The sequence below is a fragment of the Xiphophorus couchianus genome, chromosome 24, assembly GCF_001444195.1.
Source record: "Xiphophorus couchianus chromosome 24, X_couchianus-1.0, whole genome shotgun sequence".
Classification (NCBI taxonomy): domain Eukaryota; kingdom Metazoa; phylum Chordata; class Actinopteri; order Cyprinodontiformes; family Poeciliidae; genus Xiphophorus; species Xiphophorus couchianus.
Genome location: NC_040251.1, coordinates 8,426,704 through 8,440,892, shown reverse-complemented (window position 1 = coordinate 8,440,892; position 14,189 = coordinate 8,426,704). Strand labels below are relative to the sequence as shown.

The window sequence follows — 14,189 nt, the reverse complement described above, 5'->3', positions numbered from 1 at the left end:
ATGAGTAGAGGCTCTGTTATAAAATTACACATTTGTTTTCACAGGCAATGTTCACATAAAACAAAGCAGATTATTTATTTACCAAACGCAACAACGTCGCCGAAATGCGAACGTCACTGCAGCTGGTCGCGGATGAAGTTGGCGTCCGATTCAGAGCGTTATTAAAGGGGCATTGCAGAGTTTTAATGCCACCTTGGGTATAGCTTCACTCAATCGTATTTGAGTAACTTTTTTTGGGGGGGGGGGGATTACTTATAGAAGTTGTTTTACTATATCTTACTTCATACATTTATATGAGTAATATTTTCAGAAAGTATTGCTATTCTTGTAAATGATACAAATCGAATCACTTTGTGTTAAGTGAGACTCTTCTTCCATCTGTCAAGCCTGACAGTATCACTGTATCAAAAAGATACAGTGAACAAGTGAACACTATACATTATCACTATATAGTACTTAAATACATTACAAATAAATTTTAGTTTCAAAGGTTTTACATTGAAAAAGATTGGAAATGTGTTTCTTCTGCCTTGGTTTGTTATTTTTGTGATTATGTTATTGTTTCTCATTTTGGTCTTTAGCATATCAAGCTTTGCACATTACATCATACATAATTCTCATGTGAAGTGACACTTCTGGGAACTTTGCAGCTGACTAAAGTTAAATATCTGGACAGTTTCTTTTTGTTAGTGTCAAAGGTTCATCTATGATTTGCACAACATTTGCCTACCAAGATGGCGGCTCAATGACGCAGATTATTTCCAGTTCAGACTTGTGGGAACTATGTATTTTTTTCTGTCTGATGGCATCATTATAAAATATTAAGTCAGATGTTGTGATCCGTTATTGGAGAAGTAATTAAAAGTAGCCTTTTTACCAAATATTTTTTGAGTAATTTCTTGGATGGCTACTTTTAACTTTTACTGGAACTAAAATGCATAAAATGCATAGGCTACTGCTCTTACTTAATTACAACTTTTGGGTACTGTGACCCCAATAAAGATTTTTTGTTGTTGTTGTCTAATTTTCACAAATAAACTCAAGGTTTCATTTATTACTACATGTTTCTTAAGAAGCTACAATCAATATGGAATAATTCACCTATGGTTTGATCAATCTAATCAGTTTAGTTGCTGAACTACAGAAATCAAAAGTGGATCCAGCCGTTTGCTGAAGGTACAAATCGAGTGCCGACTTCGGTGTCATGAAGTCTTCTGGGTGTTTCCATGGTGACATCAGCAGACTGACACGTACTGGTTTGTTAAGAAACCGTAGCAGCGAGCGATCCAGGAAAGCACCCGAACATTTCGGAAGGCAGAGCCCAGTAGGTGTGTTGGCCCCAATGTGTTTTGTTGTATGGTTGTATTTTAATGCTAGCTGTAGAGTCGTCACTGGTTTTAGCCGCGGCTTTCTGGTGAAAAATACCGAAGACGTCGAGTTGTGTTGACAGATTTAGCAACCGTTAGCTAGCTAGCTAACTAGCGGGCTTCGCTGGGCTACCGACGTTAGTTAACGCTGACTTTACAACAGCTATTCATAACCACGTTAGCGCTTTTTTGTTTCTATTTAAAAATCAACTTTTGGGCTACCTTTAAATTTGAACGACAAAACTGAACTCTAGCGTCTGTTTACACAGCTTTTATTTGTTCGGTGTATTTGCATATGTGCTAGTTAGCCGTTGACATTTGATGTTAAACAGTGGTTTAACGTCTTGTTTAAATTACGCAATTATGTTTGTTTTAATGGAGTACCAGTCGGTTATTGATTCTAAATGTAGACTATTTAATTTAATAGTTGCTTTTTTATTGAGAAAATGTCACTGCGTTTATATTGTATTATTGAGTGTTAAATTTGAACTGAAAATGGTTTAAATATTTTTTAAAAAAGAGAAATGATTACCAGAAATCTATTTGTACTCAGACTAGTGGAAAAACTAAAAAGGGAAATCCAACTGTTGTTGACATTGTCTCTTGTATTTGATATTTATTAGCGCCTATTGTAATATACGTATTAGCTATTTTTTTAAATGTATGTCAACACAATTAATTTTGATTTAGAATAAAAAGTTTCAGAAAACCCCAAGATCGAATACATATATACATATTACAAGTTTGAAAGGTTACAGCATCAAAGGAGCTAATTTCTGTGTCAAATCACACTTTTTCTTCGTGTAATGTTAATAGTATTTCAAATGACTGTTTTAAATGCAGTTATCGTTTGCTGATATATTTAATTGTAAGTTCACATTTGACATGCTAAATTGTCTTCAGCCTGTTAGATCGATAACAGAGCCTAAAATTGTAAGAATCTCAAAAAGGGCTATAAGCTCTGATGAGAAACGGTGAGGAAAATTTGTATTTATTTTAAGTTATATTTATTATAACATATCATACTGCCCAACCTTTCACAAAACTAGATTATTTGTTTTGCAATAAGGCTTGGCTGTCTTATTATTTGTATATCTTTGCTAGAAATTATTTATTTTAAAAGGTGCAAACATTTATATGCAGCAAAATGAATCGTTAGCAAATCCTTATCCTTAACTATCTTTGAATCTGGCTGTCTTACACAAACCAGTGTTTTATGACCATACAATAAAAATCAAAGGTCAATAAAATTAAGCAGTATTTTAATTTTGTTTCACAGGAGGCATTGTTGGATCAAAACACTCTTAAGATCCTGAACACCTGATACCATCATGAACGTGTTTGACCGCAACATCAACATTGATGCCCTCTTCAGGTTTTCCCAAATGTATGTAAGCTTTCGTTTCAGTTTGTGACGCTAATACGCATTAACTTGTGTCGCCATCTCTCATGCCTCTTTTGCTGGGATCTTCTTTGCAGATCTCACTCCACCCAGGTGCACCTGAAGAATGTGTACTCCAGCTTGGCTGTCTGTATGTTTGTGGCCGCAGCCGGTTCATATGTTCACGTGGTCACCCGCCTTTTACAGGTAGGTCAGAATGAACTGCAACAGGAATAGGTTGAGCTTTTAAATGGCAAAGTTAAACAGAAGCAAACAAATTTGAGCTAATTCTGTTGAAATAAAACTTTTCAAAAGTTTTCAAAGATTACGCCCCAACCACCACGTCCATGGTCTTATGACCAATTACAGTTCATTTGCTTTAAAAACAAACAAACAACTTTTTCACTCCTTAAAATGACATTGGCAGGGGTGGAATAAGTTAGATTTGAATGACTTTAAGTGACATATGAATGTGATGAGATGTAGCATTTACAAAATGTTCGTCCTTTGTGATTTAGCAGAAGTCGAGTCTTTCAAGAAAGTGATCTAAAGAGTTTAAAACAAGTTGCTTAGAGAGACGTTTATGGGCAGCCAAGGTTCACTGAGATACGTGTGTGAAGAGGCTGGTCTGGACTGATAAGGCTGCTGTACATTGGGCTACGTTCACACAGCTGACCTGGATGTTTGATTCCATTTTTTATTTAGTTTTATAAAATCCAATTTATTTTTGCGTGGTTCTTCATTCTACTAATGAAATGTGACCACAGTCAGATTTCTGTCTCAAAGGGTTCCGACCCCAAAAAGAGCAGCGGCAAACCTTTTACAGAAATAAAAATGAAAGACTCAAACTTTTATCCTAAATACTGATTAAATCAAGTTTCCATTGATTAGTTCCATTCAAAGTGTCGGCATCGCTTGCGTCAGGCATTGTTTACATCCAGAGTCTTCTGGTGTAGAATCACGACACATAATCTCATGTCAACGATCCAATAATATGCAACATACTGTTCAAACTGCAGAGAACAGTCTGATAAGGGTTACACATGTAAGCAATAAGTAATTAATTAATCGCATGATAAAGTAAAATGAGTATGGTCATTTCCATTCTGATGTACAGGTCAAACTTTCATTATTATGCCGTTATCAACATATTACTTGAAATTGGTCTCAAAACAACAATATTTTAGCTAATCGTAATAATTACTTTTTCAATTTATAATCCAGAAAAATGTATCCTGTCAGGCGCATGGGCAGCCTGCTGTCTGAAGGTAGACTTGGTTTGGTTTAAAAAGTGACGGTACCAGTCCACAGAACCTTCTCCTGTTACCTCTACAGCTGACGGATCAGCAGCTAAACGAAACACTCCAAGGTCTAATGAAGTCTGTCCTGCAGGGAAAGTCCAGTTTGGGTGGGGATGTTTTAAATCCTTTAAATTCTGTCGTTACGGGTCTTCTTTCTTTTCTTTGTTTCATTTGATGACTTTAACTTTTCAGAGAAAGTGAAAGCAAACCAAAGAGGCCGCATGCTCTGTTTATCAGCTGCTACACGAGGCTGGTGGCACATCTCTTATATTTAATACGTCTTGTTAAAACATGTAAAGATTAAGCTTTTCTTGTCCAAATCCTTATATTTGATTTAACTTCCATTTCTTTGTGATCTATAAACTACCACAGCATGGTTTCAGTGAGCCATCTGTGCAGCCATGTTTTGTGTGAACATTTGTTAAAAGCAACATGCTATTTTTTGTGTTCTGGTTGCAAACTGTGCTGGAGATAATGCAGAATATTTTGTTGATCAGCCATCTATCTTTACTTTTACCTGATAAACTATTAGCTGGATTATTTTTCTGTTAACTTATCAAGTTGTCAGGTTTATTATTGTTAATAGTTTGCTTATACTTGAGAAAATTGCCGTAATAATGAGGCTTTTTGTGTCCAGCAGTCTTATGATCTTTTTTGCTATTTTGTTAAACGATTCAACACAAATGAAAAACTGAGACACAACTTCCTTCTAACCTTCACAATAAGTGTTTTGTATGTGCTAAACTTTAAATGTTGCTTTAAAGCTCATTCAGATGTTTTTGAGGTGTGCATGTTTTAAAAATGTCTCTAATATCTCTAAACAGGAAGTTAGTGAAGATATGACCTCATACTACATCATTTCATTTCAGTTTCTTCCAGAACACACAGTCTTCAGATTTCTATCCTAAAATTTTCTAAACTGTGTTTGAATGTTGAGTTTTAATGTTAAACTGTTTTCAGAGTTAATAAAAAGAACTCAAACACACTTAAAATAAACATTTGCAACCAAACGTCGTGGCTATGAGATGACTTTGCTGTGCGCCATCCCTCCAGGGCGGCATATTGTCTGTAATCGGCTCATTGGCCATGATGTTCTGGCTCGCCATGACACCCCACAACCCTGAGACAGAGAAGAAGAGACTGGGAATCCTTGCTGGATTTGCCTTCCTCACAGGTAAACTGATTTATTTCCAGTTTAAATTTGTACATTTGGAAGTTGGTCTGTAATCATGCGAAGGTTCATGCCGGTGTTTACACTCCTGTCTCCTGCTCCAGGCGTCGGCCTTGGACCCACACTGGACTTTGTCATCGCGGTCAACCCGAGGTATGTGAAAGATTACTGTGTGTTTATTATCTAAACAAGCTTTAGCCGTTAGTCTCCAGAGCTTTCGGCAGCTGAATTTACTCCTCGCTCTGGTTGGTTTCCTGCCAGCATCATCATGACGGCCTTCCTGGGAACCTCAGTGATTTTCAGCTGCTTCACTCTGAGCGCGCTCTATGCGAAACGCAGGAGCTACCTGTTCCTGGGAGGTAAAGGACTCCTCTGCTGGAAGCCATATTGTTTTGGTTGAATATTATAACCTCACCCTGAATCCACTTCCTGTGCTCTCAGGCACTCTGATGTCTGGCCTCTCTATCCTCTTCCTCATGTCTCTGATGAACATCTTCTTCGGGTCTCTGATGTTGTTCAAGGTAAGTCTTGAAACATGCAGACATTTTTCTACCCTAACTTCTTTATTTTCACCCTCTTTGACGGCGGATGTTTTTACTGTTCACATTCATGTTTGCATATAAACCCATGCTGAGCATAACTGCTGAATGACTCATTGTTGTATTTGATAACATTGTGGAAAACATCCAGACAAAAGAAAACCTTTCTGAACCTCCTTTTCAATGATTTTCAGTTATTTTTGGAAGCTTAATCATCAGATAATTACAATTAGAAATGCACCAGCTAGGATTGCTAAAACAATTTCAAGTGAGAGTTTAAAAAGATAGGCCAATATTTCTAAATCTGGACTGTCAAACCTTTGGATTTATTGTACAAAATATACATTTTGCACCTTTTTGTACTTGTGTTTGTGTTTCATTCAACTGCTTCTAAATACAGCCAGTGTTTAAAAACAAAAAACATTAAGTTGTTTTTTTTACAGTAAGTTAATGATTTTTGGTGTCTGGAAAGCAGCAGTTTCTTTGAAGTTAAAGTGACAGGAGGCCCTAAAACATCTCCTTCTGACTAAAATCTCAATATCTGACAATGATTTGGTGGAAAAAATTTAAAGAATGTCTTTTGTAGCCCATAGACGTATCCTAACCTGTTAAAAAAAGCAAAGTAGGTCACCCTTAAATGAAAATAAAACACTTGGAGTATCCGCTCTGCTCATAAAAACACAACATTCTGAATGCTGGATGTATTATATGTTTAGACTGCAGACTGCAATTCATTCCACTTTATGGTTTTATGATTTCACGGTACATTGCTTCTATTGGTGTCTAATGTATTGTTAATTGCTCTGTTATGTTGAAAATTACAACAACTTTGAGTGCTGTGCATGTAATTACAATTAGAGATGCATCAGCTAGGATTGCTAAAACAATTTCAAGTGAGAGTTTTTAAAAAATATGCCAATATTTTTTGGCATAGACATTTGTTAATGTTTAATATTAATTAGACATGAACAATGTGTAATGTATTGTTAATTGCTCTATTGTGTTGAAAATTACAACCAGTTTGAGTGCTGTGCATGTATTGTCACGGATGTGGTTTTTAATTTATTTCAAAAGCAGGTTTTCCACAGCATTTTGCTCGTCTTATCTATTCATTTTATTTGACCAGGAAGTTAACGGTGTTGTTCATCATGTTGTGTATTTCTGTCCCTGCCAGGCGCACATGTACCTCGGTCTGATCGTCATGTGCGGCTTCGTCCTCTTTGACACTCAGCTCATCATCGAAAAGGCAGAGAACGGAGACAAGGACTACGTGTGGTGAGTTTGACCCGCTTCACCTGGGCCTCCTAATCTGGTTTTCCTAACCAAATAACATGCAAATGCACGTAGAGTTGCCATCGGCTCCCAGGCAGGTAGTCCTAACCTCATCTGTTCTGCTCTTTAAGGCACTGTGTGGACTTGTTTCTGGATTTTATCACAATCTTCAGAAAGTTGATGATCATCTTGGCCATGAATGATAAGGTACGGAAACTCCAGAAACGTTACTCCATCCTGCGTTAGTCACGGGTCGGGTCGCAGAGACGTTCCTGCAGTGTGTCACCAATGCTCCTCTGGGTCTCCTTGCCTCAAAAATGAAATAAAATCTACCAACCAATTGTGAATTATCATTGGAGTTGCTCAGCAGACAGGAAGGAAACACATTTCACATTCAAAATCAAAAATACTTTCTCGATACCAAAGGGAAATTAAATGTTGTAACTCATTTTAATTCAAAATGTTCAAAGAGTTATTGTTTGCAGGAAAGATCTCCTGTAGCAGTCTGTATCACAGTGAATTTGAAGAAGCCTCTGGCTCAAGAGACTCATGCAGAGGATGGTCAGGGTTGTCCATAATTTCCTTGAATCCATTGCATCATCATCATCTAACGAGTTTTCAGTCGTTTTCTTCATGCTTTCATTTAGCCAACACCAAATGGAGTTTTAAACATATTTTCAGTTTTATTTACTGAAATTTACCAACTTCTGCTGCCACTGCACAAAAATTACTTTTTATCTAAAGGTAGTCATATTTAAAATAAGTTAAACATCTCATTTGTCTTCAATTGGAATAATGATATAAATAAGGTATTTAAATCAGAAAAATCTTTTTCAAATCATTTTCAGTGTGGTAAAAAACAATAAATACAAACATTTATTAAAATCTTAAAAGTTTACTCCCTGATGTGGCTGGTTAGGCTTCTTCACAGTGTAAAGACCGAGGCAAATGTTTTATATTTATAGAGAAAGAGAGGGAGTGCAGTGATTTCACAACCTACCTCTGATGTGTAGAGAAGATGATGGGGACGCAGATATACATTAACAGGTACGGCTGCAACATTCTGAGCTGTTGCTAGGACTTGATGACTCATTAATATGAGAGGTCAGAGGTCGCTGGGTGGCTCGGTAGGTAGAGCGCGCACGCCGTGTGCAGAGGCGGTACTCCTGGGTTCGAGTCCTGGTCTCGGATCAATGACTGCATCTCTTCCCTTCTCTCTTTTCCAAATTTCCTGTCAGTTTACTGTTCAATGAAGGCCACCAGAACCTAAAAATAAAGTTAAAAAAATTATGTTTAACAGCTGCTGTCTAAACTGAGCAGTTCCACTTTGCATGAATAGCAGAAGAGTAGTAAATAGTAATGATCCAATGGGTGTATCCCAAATATAGCATAATCTGACTTCCTCTAAAGTATTATTAGACTAGAAATAATATTTTTTGTCCTTCAGTGGGAAAATTCAGGTGCAACAACAACAAATGGACAAGAAATTTAAAGTGGCAGTGTCATGTAAAATTGACTTTTTTCATCTTCAAAAATGAGGAACTTCTAGAAGTTCCTCATTTTAGAACTTTATTCCCTCATCAAAAACATTCTTTCATGCATCTTTGAGAAATTATTTAATCTCCATGGCAACCATCCAGCTGTGCAAAACATCTGGGTGAACCCAGCCCCGCATTCTTCTCGGAGCTCCAAGTTTCCAAGCCTCCGCCTCACAGAGGCGCCGTCCTCTGCGGTTCCCCCACTCAGCTCCTTCAGACTAGCCTGTAACAATTAGCAAACACTCGATGGAACCGTGTGTCTGCTGAGCTCATTAGGGAGCTGCATCTCAGAGTAACAGTGGTAAAAACTTCGTTAAAGGTTTCATAGAGGAGCCATGTTGTGATGACTTCCTGAAGGCAGAGTTTCAGAAAGAGCAGGAGCTTTTAAGGAGACAGAGGCCCAATTTCAAGGCATGGACAATACAAAATGTAGATTTAAAACAAATAAAAGCAGAATAATATAATGTGCAGTGAGAGTAAATATACAGTATTAAAAATACTGTGCAGTTAAAAATCCAGCAGTTTCTTTATGAAGGAACTATCAGAAGGGATTTTTGCAGCTGGTTCAAGATGTTCCTCTTTCCTCTCAGTTGCCGGTTTAAATGTAAAAGAGGTAAGAATAACGGACTGTACAGTAAGGCTTTGGAAAATACTGTACTGTTATTAAATACACTCTGACCCCCCCAAAAAATGAAACTGATGGCTAACAATGGGTAATAAATAAAAGTGTGTATTTGTATTTTAAAAAAAGACTATTTACAAGAAGTGGAAAAACTGCAAACAGCAGGAATGTAACAACTTGTTGAAGTTTACGGTGACTGTTTCCAGAAGGACAGAGGTTGAAAGCTGAAAAGGATCAAATGTAGCAAGTGCAACTTTCTGTTATCTTCTAAAAGCTTGCACTTTCTCAGCCTGAAAAGCCATCCTCCCTTTTAAAGCCTTTCATTTCTGCTTCCTCCAAATTTTTAAACACCTCACATCTACTGAAAATAATTAACTTCTAGTTTTCTTCACTCTGTAACTGCCTCCACGCTGAAGAGTGTTGTCAGAAAGCATGTACACAGGGTTTTTGTTTTCAGCCATTTATCATCGGTCAGGGTGGATTTCTGTCAGGCTGGTTTCTTCTTCTCTGGTTACAATCCAGCCTGGATTACAATGGCAACAAGAACTTTATAAACCACAGAAAACTTTCAGCTGAGCTGTAATAAAACCCTCATATTGGACATTTCTCTTTGGTTTCAAAAGTAAATTTTGATGAGAACAATTGAAATAGATTTATAAACACAGTTTTATGTTATGTTCAACATAGTCTTTGGTCTAGGCTAAGGGAAAAATAAGAAAATTAAGTCACAACAGTGCAAGATAAGTCACAATACAAGATGAAAGTCATATTATGAGAATAAAGTCGTAATAATACGTGAATAAAGTCAGAGTATTACAAGAGTAGTCATAATACGATAAGTCATACAACAAAAATCCCTAATATTATGAGAATAGTTGTAATATAACATGAAAAATTATATTAGAATAGTCATATTACCAGAATAAATTCATAATATGAGAATTAAGTCATAGTTATAATAATGAGAATAGTATGACAAAAAGTCATGAGAAATCGTAACAATGCGAGAATAAAGTCAGAATAATATGACAGAACGTCATGTTCTGAAAATAAATTCAGAATATTTCCAGAGAAAGTTCTACGACCGTCTTATTATCAGAATAAAATCTTAGAAGAATAATTTAGTAATTTTATGAATACTTCTACACAAAAAATAAAATAAAGAGGAATGTTGAGCGTCTTGTGAAGTTATACTTTGGTATCAGTTTTACAAGAGAGTCTTTTGTAAAAGACCAAATTATTAGTAGCAGGACTTTAAAACTGTTGTGAAAATGACGCATTTGATTTTAAAGAATGGTCACGACAAATCTGTAACTATCAAAACTTTGTGCTCATTGTCGCAACTTTTTTTTAGTAATTTTACGGCTTCCTTCTGGTATTGTTGCGTCATTATTCTGCTAATATTAACGTTGGGATAATTTTATGACTTCTTGTAATTTCAACAACAAAAAATTAGTCTGACCCTAATCTTCTGTAGTTGTACTAATTTATTTCTTTTGTTTCTTTTTTTAGGACAAGAAGAAAGAAAAAAAGTAAAACCTGATGGAACCGGTGGTCAAATATTAAAATCAGAAAAGGCACAATTTGCGATGCACTTGGTGCTTTTATTTACTTTCTCCTTTTCTCAATCTAACTCTTATGTGGTCTTATGTTTTTGTTTTTTGATTGACTTATTTTTGAAACTTACAAGGGTTGAATGTAAATTTGTGGTACCCTGATGGTAGTTCCAGTTTGGCTGTGGAGAACACAACACTGCAGTGATCTGGCTCGGCCTGTAGAGGGGGGTGTTGCCTAACATAGGCCCTGATTCTGAGCAGCGCTTGAAGTTTCTATTACTGTTCTTTAGTGCCATAAATTAAGACAATAGACTCACTTTTAAGACTCATGTAAGATTCAGAAGCTGAATACTGTTTAATTTCTATTTGATTTTCTTATTTATAGTTTTCCTCAGTTCACAGTGGTGAAATGTAAGATTAGTGTCCCATGATTTAGAGAAAATTTTTAGGTTTTTTTCCATTTCTGTTTTTCTCTGTTTTGTGTAAGAAATGTTCAAACAGAACCTGTCAGACAAAACTAATCCCATTAAACCCATCCAGATGAACATAAAGTTGCTGGACAAGCTGGTTTATAAATTTAGACATGCTGGGGAAGGAGACTGTCCCATCTGTCCTTTTTCTCTTTTATTTTCCCCCCAGCTCGTTTAACAGTGACAGGTCTTTCATCTGGAACCCGCCTCTTGTAAATTTCCCTAAAATCTGCTGTTGAACCTTTATTCTGCCAAATAACAATGTTAACCAGGCAATTTGGCAGCAGTGCAAAATTATTTTTTTCTTTAAGTGTAAACTGTGAAGAATTTTTGTTTATGTATAACGAAAACTACTAATTTGATACATTTGCTCAATAAATGTGTTGAACATTTCCTGATTAACACTTCCTGTTTTTCCTTAATTATTATACCTTATAATAATTGCTTGGACACAGACGTGTAAGGTACTGCAAAGTGGATGCATTGCATCCACTTTTTAAGGATGTTTATTTGGTGAAAAAGTAAAATTATGATTAAAAAAATTGTTTCTTTGCTACGTAATTTAAAAAAACATTTTTCTTTGAGATGCAGAACAATTTTATAAGATTTGTGTGAAACTCAAATCCAGATGAGAAACTGAGTAAGAGGACGAAGGTTCTTGAGCGAGCAGTGAAAAGAAATGTTTGCAGAATGTGAAGTAAATTCAGTCTTCCAGTTGAAAAACGGAACATTTTATAACAGAATAACAAATGTTCCTGTTTGTGGGTTTCCTCAGAAACTGGGTTGCAGTCTAGAAAAGACAAACTGTTGTTACAAAGTGAACTGAAAATAGTTTGGTCCTGACAGGTTAAAGGTCGTTTGTTGGCGGCCATTACTGCTGCAATTACCCACACAAATGATAAATTCAGAATAAGTTTGTTCAAATTCTTCCTCTGCAGAAAAATCTGGATCACAGACGAAATATTCAGCTGCAATCCTAATCTGCAAACTACACAAGAACTTAAATTTTAAATAAATATTTAAAACAATTACATGGAGTTAAAATTTTCCAAGTAATTCATCTAAAAGAGCAACGCAGTGGCGGATAAATGTCCAAACTACAGGTATGCGTATTTTGGTATCAATCCGATACTTGATATCAAACTCCTGACCTTTAGACGGTTTTAGTTTTTCTTTCTTTGAATTATTTTGAAAATCTGGAACAGAATTTAGATTATAGCACTTTTATTATTTTTATCATGCATGATAAAAATAATGCATGACAAAACGCACACAAAAAACAGATTTGTGTACGTTTTCTAAATAAAGTGCAAAAAGCTATTTGAGAGCAGATCAAAACAAAAATCTTTCTATGGTAACATTAACTATAAAACAAAAAACAAAAATTTTTTAAAAGGGAATCTAAAGCTAAATTATCGATCCACCACTAATACCAACTTGGTATTAATATCTTGGATCAACGAGGAACATCAAAATGAGAAATGATGAACAAATGGGCAACCAGAGAGGAATAATTGGTTATTTGGATGATTGATAAATGAAAGGCTGTTTAATGTTAAAGCAGAGGTTCTCAAAGTAGGGGGCGGGGAGCCGGCTGGGGTCGTGAAACACCAAACTGAGGGTCGAAAGATGATTTTCAGAATCACCATAATGTGAGTGCAGCGGTGTACGAGGGCCAAAATAGGAAGAAAAAAGTAACTATACTCATAAATAAATGTAGAATATACTATGAAATAAGTAAATGAGCTGTCACATTTCAAATGATGAAACTAATTAAAATGTAATTTTAAAAATCCATATAAAAATATTTATTCAAAATATGTAATTATGCATTTTATGGGAACAAACAGATAGGTGATGGACAGATGTAAACTGGCATAGAGGATGAAGTCTGGAAAAAAATTCTATATTTTTTGTTCTGTATTTGAGAACATTGAAAATAAAGCAAGATATCTCATTGGATGCCTTTCCAGCGTGAATCTGAATCCTGCACTTAGGGGGGAAACAAAAACACTTGAAGCGAACTTAAATCAAAACACTTTTATTTAGAAAGTTGAAAAACGGCAGTAAGGATTTTCTATTTGCTAAGAAACCAACGGCGGAGATGGAGAAACAAAGATCAGAGCTGAATCTACTCGGCGAAATGAACTGCAGATTTCACGTAAAGATGATTTCAAATAAATAAATAATAAAAAATACATTTCCATCAGATGATGTAGCCTTTTTTTCTCTCGTCTATGTTATTATTGCTGGCATATATTACCTCTAAAATGCATTATGATTCAGAAACAGACACGTCCCTGGCTGTGAAAACAAATACCAACGTGATCAATAAAATTATTCTTTACATTAAAACATGATGATGCATGAGAAGCAACCAGAGAACACAGACATGAACATTCTTTGTTTTTTTTATTATTATTTTTATTATTATTATTTTCTAGGCGCTCCCAAGTTTTGTTTTTAATCTTTTCTCAACACTCTACGGTGAAATGATGTCAAGAAGAAGAACAGTATTTCACGATGAATGAAGAGTTTTCTACCAGAATGAGAACGAAAGAACAAAACGGTTCTGAGCGACTAGCAGGAGTACGGAAGAAGATTAGGGTCGCTGGAAAAAGAAAAAAGAAAAAAAAAAAATCGGACTTTTCTCAGAATTCAAGAATTCTGAAAAAAAGTCATAATTTTGAGCTCAAAAGTCAGAAATCTAGGAAAAAAATCTGAATTCTAGACTTTCACAGAAAACTTAAGATAAAATTCTAGAATTGAAGATTAAAGTAAAATTTAGAGAAAAAAAGTCAGAATCCTAGACTTTTTCTCAAAGTCAGAATTCTAGAATTCAGAGAAAAAATTAATTATTTTTTTTTTTCTCAGTGGCCCTTATCCTCTTCCGTACAGAAGTGACAACCTCTTGTGCTGATCTTTAGCTGAGCCATGCGGGTTTTTTTTTTTTCTTTAAGTCTTGTATACAT

The 14,189-nt window shown here is 35.6% G+C and overlaps 1 protein-coding gene across 3 annotated transcripts; it reads left to right on the top strand.

Moving 5' to 3' along the window:
- Positions 1 to 1,172: 1,172 nt before the first annotated feature.
- On the top strand, positions 1,173 to 11,619 carry tmbim6 (transmembrane BAX inhibitor motif containing 6). 3 transcript variants are annotated; one of them, XM_028010015.1, is made up of 10 exons: positions 1,173 to 1,328; positions 2,647 to 2,754; positions 2,847 to 2,955; positions 5,103 to 5,223; positions 5,325 to 5,373; positions 5,482 to 5,579; positions 5,662 to 5,741; positions 6,934 to 7,034; positions 7,163 to 7,238; positions 10,704 to 11,619. In XM_028010015.1, exons 2-10 carry the CDS (start codon positions 2,699 to 2,701, stop codon positions 10,725 to 10,727), a joined length of 714 nt encoding a protein of 237 aa, XP_027865816.1. In that variant the 5' UTR covers positions 1,173 to 1,328; positions 2,647 to 2,698; the 3' UTR covers positions 10,728 to 11,619. The 3 variants fall into 3 exon arrangements, with proteins under 3 accessions (XP_027865816.1, XP_027865814.1, XP_027865815.1); XM_028010013.1 differs by lacking the exon at positions 10,704 to 11,619 and adding an exon at positions 7,997 to 8,079; XM_028010014.1 differs by lacking the exon at positions 10,704 to 11,619 and adding an exon at positions 7,997 to 8,079 and having other exon boundaries at positions 1,220 to 1,324.
- Positions 11,620 to 14,189: the final 2,570 nt, after the last annotated feature.

What these genes read in the sequence shown, in the direction of transcription:
- tmbim6 (XM_028010013.1), top strand. Translation starts at nt 2,699, where the DNA reads ATGAACGTGTTTGACCGCAACATCAACATTGATGCCCTCTTCAGGTTT. An exon ending in TGGATTTGCCTTCCTCACAG is followed by an intron (nt 5,224 to 5,324) that starts GTAAACTGATTT and finishes CTCCTGCTCCAG; the next exon opens with GCGTCGGCCTTGGACCCACA. An exon ending in GGTCTCTGATGTTGTTCAAG is followed by an intron (nt 5,742 to 6,933) that starts GTAAGTCTTGAA and finishes TGTCCCTGCCAG; the next exon opens with GCGCACATGTACCTCGGTCT.